Genomic DNA, 7,917 nt, shown 5'->3' with positions numbered 1-7,917 from the left:
TGCAGTCCTAACAGAGAATATAGTATAACATAAGAGAGTTAATTAGTCAATTAAAGAATAAAAAATGGAATAGAAGTAAGTGACCTGCACCAGTTAGTTACCGGATCAACTTATATGATTATTTCAAACAATGGAAAGCGTGTTGTTCTGATTATATGTGACTTATATGCATGCGTTGACAGTTGAAAAATTCATCTTGTCTTATTCTCTTACCTAATAATAGAATATTACAAAATCTACACCATCTGTTTATGTACGTACATGTACGTATGCAGCCGGGCATCTTCTATATATATGCATGGAATCATACGCTGAAATACAAACTAAAACGAGAGGAAAACTAGATAAAGGTTTTGGGTGGTAGGGTTTCAAGAGAGAATAGTTCAAAAGAACCTTCAACATGAAGGCTCTCATCATCCAATATTTCTCAGCGTTGCTACTCTTCTTAAGCATCCTCCATTGCCATGCTGCAGTTCGACGATACACATTTGTCGTAAGCACTTAACTCAACAGCCATGCAGCAGTTCTTACGGATATATATGTGTATACATATGCATGGCTAAATGGTTTGTTATAATTATAGGTCGATGAAGTGCCATACACAAGATTGTGCAGCACCAAAAGCATCATGACCATAAATGGGCAGTTCCCAGGACCAACTTTGCACGTGCGCCAGGGCGAAACTATCCTCGTCAATGTTTACAATAAGGCCAAGTATAACATCACCATTCACTGGTAAGTATGGCATATAGGACCCCAAAATCTGATTGATGTCGGAATACAGAATATCAATGTTTGAGCCACGCCTATGTTGTGTTAGTGTGTCTCATTTGGATGGGTCACCGTATAAAATTATAGATCACATGTGCATCTCTCATGACTAGTTCACAAGCTTTTAATCTCAAAAGCACTTCTTATTATTATTACTTGCATGCAAGGAAATTTCATGCGCACATCTCATATTATGTTTACAATCAACATACGTACATTTATAGGACTTTTCCGGTATTTGTTGCATTATATTTTCTGTAACAATGAACAGTTGCACAGGCACGGAGTGAAACAACCAAGGTTTCCCTGGTCGGATGGACCAGAATATATCACCCAATGCCCAATACAACCAGGAGCTAAGTTCAGCCATAAGGTTATATTCTCCACGGAGGTTGGGACCCTCTGGTGGCATGCCCACAGTGACTGGGCACGAGCTACCGTTCACGGTGCGATAGTGATTTATCCTAAGAAAGGATCGAGCTATCCTTTTAAAAAGCCGGATATGGAAACTCCAATCATATTAGGAGAATGGTGGAAGAAACCGGTCATGGAGGTTTACCATGACATGCTTCAGTCGGGAGGCGACCCCAACACTTCCGATGCTCTTCTGATCAATGGCCAACCTGGTGATCTTTATCCTTGCTCAAAACAAGGTCAACCCCTCGTAATATTATTATTAATCACATCTTTTGGTTCCCATTTTCAAAAAATATTAATTTAGTGGTATGACCGGTGAATTAGTCGATGATCATTGAATTTTTTAATATCATGGTACACACAAAAAATAATAATTTATAATATATTTTAAGAAAATGTTTTCCACCTTATTTGGTACCTCGGAAAGAATTAATTAATAGATTAATTATATAAACTACCTACCAATACATGAATTACTTATTTGTAGCTAAAATAGCATGAAATTTCATATTTTGCAGAAAAAAATTTAACTAGGTATGTCTACACTAGATATATCAAGTCTAATATTATCCTTGATGGAGAAAATCGAAATCTTCTCGATCTTGACTTATATACCTGTTTTACATAATGACCGGAACTATAGTCATCTGCATCGAAGACGGTCAAAATCTTTCATTTTCTACGTTAGATAAGACTTTGTTCTTAGTGGTTAATTTGTCACTGCCAATCTATTATGATCACAACTCTCCAAGAAACATATGTAAATTATTATTGTCTGAGTTAATCGAAAGCACGAGGCATTAGATTATTAATTAAATGGTGATCTTTTTTGATTAAAAAGGAAGCCTATAAGTTCACTACAATGGAATAACAATTCAAAAAGCTAATAAAGAAGTAAGGGTAGTCTCATCACGAATATCGAAACTGAGACCCTTTGGTTAATAGGTCAGAACAAGCTCTGCGCTATACCCTCTTCGATTTAAATGATTGTCTTTAATTTTGTACGTCTTTGTTCTTAATTTATTAATTAGTAAATTTTTTTTTTATTTGTAGATACTTTCAAGTTAATGGTGGAGAAGGGCAAGACATACTTGCTCCGATTAGTGAACGCAGCCATGCAGGAGCCCATGTTCTTCTCCGTAGCGAAACATAAGCTCACGGTTGTTGGGACAGACGGTGCCTACACAAAACCATTGACGAGAGATATCATCATAATATCTCCGGGACAGACCATAGATGTCCTGCTAGAAGCCAACCAGAAGCCCGACCATTATTACATGGCATCTAGGGTTTATGCCACTGCTGTCGGTATACCGTACGATAACACAACCACTACAGCTCTGGTCGAATATGCTGGAGACTACACTCCGATGTCTCCCCCTCCCTTGCCTGCTCTTCCGTACTATAATGACACGAGTGCCTCGGTCAATTTCACCGGCAGCCTTAGAAGTTTAGCGTCCAAAAAGTACCCTGTGAATGTCCCCAGGAAGATAACCCATCGCTTTGTGTACACAATTTCGGTCAACTCCTTCCCATGCCCTCAGAAGTCATGCGAAGGCCCAAATGGTAGCCGACTCGCTGCGAGCGTCAACAACATAAGCTTCGTGAGCCCATCGATTGACATTCTCCAAGCTTACTACCAAGGGATCAATGGTGTATTCGGGGCCCACCTCCCAGATTTTCCTCCGTACATTTTCAACTTCACGGGCGATAACCTGCCATCGTACTTGGATACTCCGAAGAACGGGACGGAGGTTAAGTTTCTGGAGTACAACTCCACAGTGGAACTTGTGTTTCAGGGAACAAACTTAATCGCCGGGACAGATCACCCAATGCACCTCCACGGATACAGCTTCTATGTGGTCGGGTGGGGGCTCGGGAACTTCGACCCAAAGAAGGATCCTGCCAACTTTAACCTCATTGACCCTCCGCTTCAGAGCACCATTGCTGTCCCGAAAAATGGGTGGAGTGCGATCAGATTCAGAGCTGATAATCCAGGTGCGCATCAATTGCGTATATATTTGCATGATCTTATTATAGTTAGATACAGGATTGCTGATTTAATGTTTTTTTTGTGCGGTTGATATATAGGAGTGTGGTTCATGCATTGCCACATCGAGAGGCATCTATCATGGGGAATGGACACGGCCTTCATAGTGAAGAACGGAGGGCCGCCGAACACACATTTGCTGCCACCACCACCGGATATGCCACGCTGTTAAGACAGCGGAGGGCCGGCAATCGGTCTCTGCATGCGTTCATAAATCTCCATTTGATGACAGATGACCAGTTCAATTTGCATAGCGGCCAGAGGCGACCTGTGAAGACAAAGATTTCTCAGCTTTGCTCATATATTAAATTTGCTTTCCAGATTAATTTGGTTGGTTTGGACCGAATAATTCTTCTGACAAGATTGTTGAATCCAAATTAATTTTAGTTTCATCAATAAAGTGTAGCTGATGTTGCAAGTATTCATGGACGTGCATGGCGCCTCAACCTTAGCAGTAAATAAAAGAAATTAGCCGTTTGAGCTGGTTTTATACAAAAAAATTAGTTCATTTCGATACGTACTTATATGTTTCCTATATATATCAATTGCATTACTTTCTCTTAAATTGATCCATTGGAAGCTTGAAAAAGCAAAATTGGAATACCACGTTTGCCCTCAGATCTTCCATAATTAAATTTTGACATATTATTTGTTGAATGAAGACATATTTCTACTACGTGTGTTAATTCAAGTAATTCGGCGCTGATTCAAATAGTTCGAAGGTCTCGAGTTTGAGTCTTGAAAATGGAGAAAAATCATACTGAGCCTTAATAGGCTACCCGTTTCGAACTGTATTAGTCGAGACCCATTGAAAATTGGATATTATAGTGCACATCGAAATGAATTTCCAAACGAACCAAATCTTGAACTAGTTGATCAATCAATTAACTTCTGTAGTTCTGTGGCCTGAAAAGTAAATCGAAAGCATCGTACTATAACCCTGTGTCGGCTCAAAGTGAAGATATCGAACCTCGATCCTCTTATTTCTTAGGAGAGAGCGTGCATCACTGCGTTACACCCTCTTTTGATTAATAAAGCATTTCTTTCAATATGTGGACTCTTGGTTTGGACAACACGTAGAACCTGATCAACGCACCTCTTCAAATCGGAACACCCTTTTCCCAAGCCGGGCCGACACCGGAATTCCAAAATCCTGCCTCCACCACCAAATTAAGGAGAGACATGCCGCCACATGCAGTTGGAACCTAGATAGCTAGCTATTGCTATTAGGCGCAATTTAATAATGGTCAGGAGGATTTGTCAACTTCAATTTGCGACTACGATTTATAATTTGGCCAATTATATGATAGAGTCGGTTCCTCGGTTAAAGCAATTAGAAGCTCTGTTATTGTTGTAACCTCAAGAAGATTTCAAGCACCGACAATATATTGACCAAAACGTGACAGAATTTACGAGGACATGAATCTCAGGATCTTATTATTATACAGCTTTCTTGCATTTCCCGAAAACAAATAATCAGTTGGAGGACTGATTTTTATGGTTATTAAGTATACTTGCACTTATGTCAGAAAGGTATAGGAGTCATGGGATGGATCATGGATCGACGTGTACTTTTTTCCAGGAATTAAGGATCGACAAGTAACAATACGGACTTAGACTCATATCCACTTAAAAGTTCAAGCTGATAAGTGGTGGTACTCAAATCTCATATAAATCAATGGTTGTTCTTTCATGTGGAATTATAATTCCTAACACCCACCCTCACATGTAACGTGAAGTTTATTTCTACCTATATGTTGTCACGTCCCTTAAACATCCGCCATCAACAATTGACCTCTAACTGGGCTCATCTTCCGTGCTCAGACGAGGGGACTAACACGAGGCGCTCTTTTGGTTGTTGTCGATATTGGGTCGGCGTAGTGTGAGCTCACATGAACACGCGGAAGCGTAACCTACTCTGATATTATAATAAAATTTCATTGGGCTTATACAGACTTGGGCTCATATCCACTTAAAAACTCAAGTTAATAAGTGGTGGTATACAAATCTCATATAAACCAATAGTTGTTCTTTCATCTTTTCTATGTGTGATTATAATTCCTAACAAGTAGGATCATATATTCTGGTACAATGACAGTCTTGAGAGCTCCTCCTCCTATAGTGCCCACCCGTGCCATGCGCTCGCCGTGCCATTTAAGTTAATTAAGTGTCTTTTTTTGCTGAGTACATGTAAATAAAGTGTCAATATCAAGGAGTTCAGTATAATAACACTATGCAGTACTCGAAATTACGAGCAGTGGAGATTGATTATCATCTGTTGGTTGTTCGTTCCCTTTTTTTTAAAAGAGTTAAATGCAATTTGCCTCCTGAGTTATGGGATAAAAGTGAGTTGCCTCTTGATCTTCGAAATTTTGCAAAGTACCCCCCAACCTAACCTGAAAATAAGCAAGCTGACCCATTGGTCAAATTCCGACCATATTTCCATCCAAAAAGGTATATGTCACTCACATGCCATTTTTTAAAAGGGCAAAATTGTCACTCAATTAATTTTACCTGCACATGAAAAAAAAATTAATCAAAAATTGAAATTAGGGCATTGTTCTCCCTTGCAGCAAGCCCGCCACTTCCACTGCTACAAAATGCAAGACCCAAAAGCCAGGTTTGGTTTCTTCCCCTTACTTGGGTTGTTGTCCTATTTTGAGCTAATTTGGTCGGCTTATATGCCTTTGACTTTAATATTAGAAAATGATTATTTCAATCAGATAACTTCTATTGATTTTTCGTCTTTCCGTGTTAAATGAGGGTTTGCAATCCAACTTGCAATCATGAAGAGATAGCAATCATGTATGATAATTTATCGGAAAGGGGTGAATAATTTTGGCTATGTGGAGCATCTTTGTTGATTCATTTCTGGATTTGGAGGGAAGAGATTGTGGAAACCAAATTAGAGTTCTCTCCTGGTTGCATTGGCGAGCTTGTCTGGTGTGAGAGCTGGCTTGTCTCATTGTACATGAACAATGCCCTAATTTCAATTTTTGATCCTTCTTTTTTTCTTTTGCAGGTTTAATTAATTGAGTGACATCTTTGCCCTTTTGAAAATGGCATGTGAGTGGTATGTACCCTTTTATGGCCAAAAAATCTAGCCGAAATTCAACCAATGAGTCACCTTGCTTATTTTTTGATTAGGTTAGGAGGTACTTTGCAAAATTTCGAAGGTCGAGGGGCAAACCCAATTTCACCACATAGCTCAGGGGGCAAACTGCATTTAACTCTTTTTAAAATTAATTATTCCCTTTTAGACTCTGCGAAAATCTTTCTAAATTATTTGATAATTAAGGGGGAAAAAGAAGAAGAAAAGGAACTAGAAATCGGATGTGTACTATGTATAGATATTTCAAGACCTCATACGCATCACAACTAATATTTTATTCAATAAGTTTATCCATATATCTGTTATTGACTTACATATTACACATCACATTCTTAAAGTTCACAAACATTGTCGAGATAAGACACGTAGATTTGGATCACGTCCCACCACAATATATATAATAATTAAGAAAGACATATGCAATTCAAAAATATATAGGATCTAGAAAACTCTCTCACAACTTGTAAATGAGACTATGCACTTAAAATTCTCGGGACAGCTATGGCAGCAAGAGGACTCTTCATCTCGCAGGAAAGCTTGAGCACCTCGCTCAGGTCGACAGGCCGAGCCTCGTCCCGCGCCCACTTGAAGTGGTGCACCAGGTTGGCCACCCACAGACTGACGGTTACGAGCCCTAATTTATTGTCGGGGCACGACTCGGCCTGCACCAAATGGCGCAAGCCTCATTGATGCGGCAGAACACCTAACAAGTCGGTACTTAGAGAAAATTAGGTTCTGACGACCCTATTTTGAAGGAAATGACATCCGGAGAAAAACTCACAGTTTTGCTGTGATTTTTTTTATATATTTAAGGCAAATTTCATCGTTTAAGACTTCAAACAGACAATTTATGTTAATTAGGGTGTTTTTACAATTTTAGGAAAAGTTTAGTTCTTTTTATGCAATTTAGGTTTTCTTAAACTATATTTAAGTTTTGTGTAAGCCCTAAAGCTGAAGGAGTCGTCTTTTGGATTATCAAAAAAATTCAGAGTTTTCGTGCTGTGCGCACCCGAATTTCGTCTCGTCGGGGCACGCATGCGCGAGCATAAATGCAACGCGACTTGGGAGTGTCCACCTTCCTGGGGACGCGCGACGGACGCACGTGAGAAGGAGTCACTACTACCTGTTTACGACCCGAAGGTTGAGGGCCGGTGAGTTGCCCGGGTCTAGGGGTACGGGGTACACCTAATTGCTAAGGCATATGGTCTGTACGGAACCGAAAGTTCCAAATTCGGGGGTTTTATTACGTGTGGGCCTATATCCCACACGCCCTTTCGGTACTCTAGCTTGTCTAGGCTTGCCATTTTAATTTAATTACCGCTTAGTTAAGTTTCGCTCATCTTATGCGTTTTGACACCGTAAATTCGAATAAACACTTGAACCGTCCACTCTCCGACCGGGATTATTACATGAATAAATTGCTAGTTCCACGGGGCGCAACGGAAGCGTAAAAGGAACAGAAATTCAAAATTTCCTACCCGTGAAACTAATTCCAAGACCTACTAGAAGAATAAGAGTAAATAAAAGCGTACCTGGAATATTTAAAGTTGTCGACCGAGCGTCCCAC

At 39.7% G+C, this 7,917-nt stretch overlaps 1 protein-coding gene and 1 pseudogene across 1 annotated transcript; one reads left to right on the top strand and one right to left on the bottom strand.

Moving 5' to 3' along the window:
* Positions 1-333: 333 nt before the first annotated feature.
* Positions 334-3,754, top strand: LOC116189768 (laccase-15-like). The gene is made up of 5 exons (XM_031519496.1): positions 334-493; positions 584-735; positions 1,051-1,424; positions 2,242-3,186; positions 3,280-3,754. The coding sequence occupies exons 1-5, from the start codon at positions 401-403 to the stop codon at positions 3,408-3,410; spliced, it is 1,695 nt and encodes a 564-aa protein (XP_031375356.1). The 5' UTR covers positions 334-400; the 3' UTR covers positions 3,411-3,754.
* A 3,069-nt stretch (positions 3,755-6,823) lies between these two features.
* Positions 6,824-7,917, bottom strand: part of LOC116189774 — a 33,610-nt pseudogene continuing 32,516 nt past the window's right edge.

Source organism: Punica granatum, unplaced genomic scaffold (genome assembly GCF_007655135.1).
Source record: "Punica granatum isolate Tunisia-2019 unplaced genomic scaffold, ASM765513v2 Contig00018, whole genome shotgun sequence".
Classification (NCBI taxonomy): Eukaryota; Viridiplantae; Streptophyta; class Magnoliopsida; order Myrtales; family Lythraceae; genus Punica; species Punica granatum.
The sequence above is the reverse complement of the archived record's forward strand: the minus strand, read 5'-3'. Positions and strand labels throughout refer to the sequence as shown.

What these genes read in the sequence shown, in the direction of transcription:
- LOC116189768 (XM_031519496.1), top strand. Translation starts at nt 401, where the DNA reads ATGAAGGCTCTCATCATCCAATATTTCTCAGCGTTGCTACTCTTCTTA. An exon ending in TTCGACGATACACATTTGTC is followed by an intron (nt 494 to 583) that starts GTAAGCACTTAA and finishes TTATAATTATAG; the next exon opens with GTCGATGAAGTGCCATACAC. An exon ending in TTATCCTTGCTCAAAACAAG is followed by an intron (nt 1,425 to 2,241) that starts GTCAACCCCTCG and finishes TTTTATTTGTAG; the next exon opens with ATACTTTCAAGTTAATGGTG.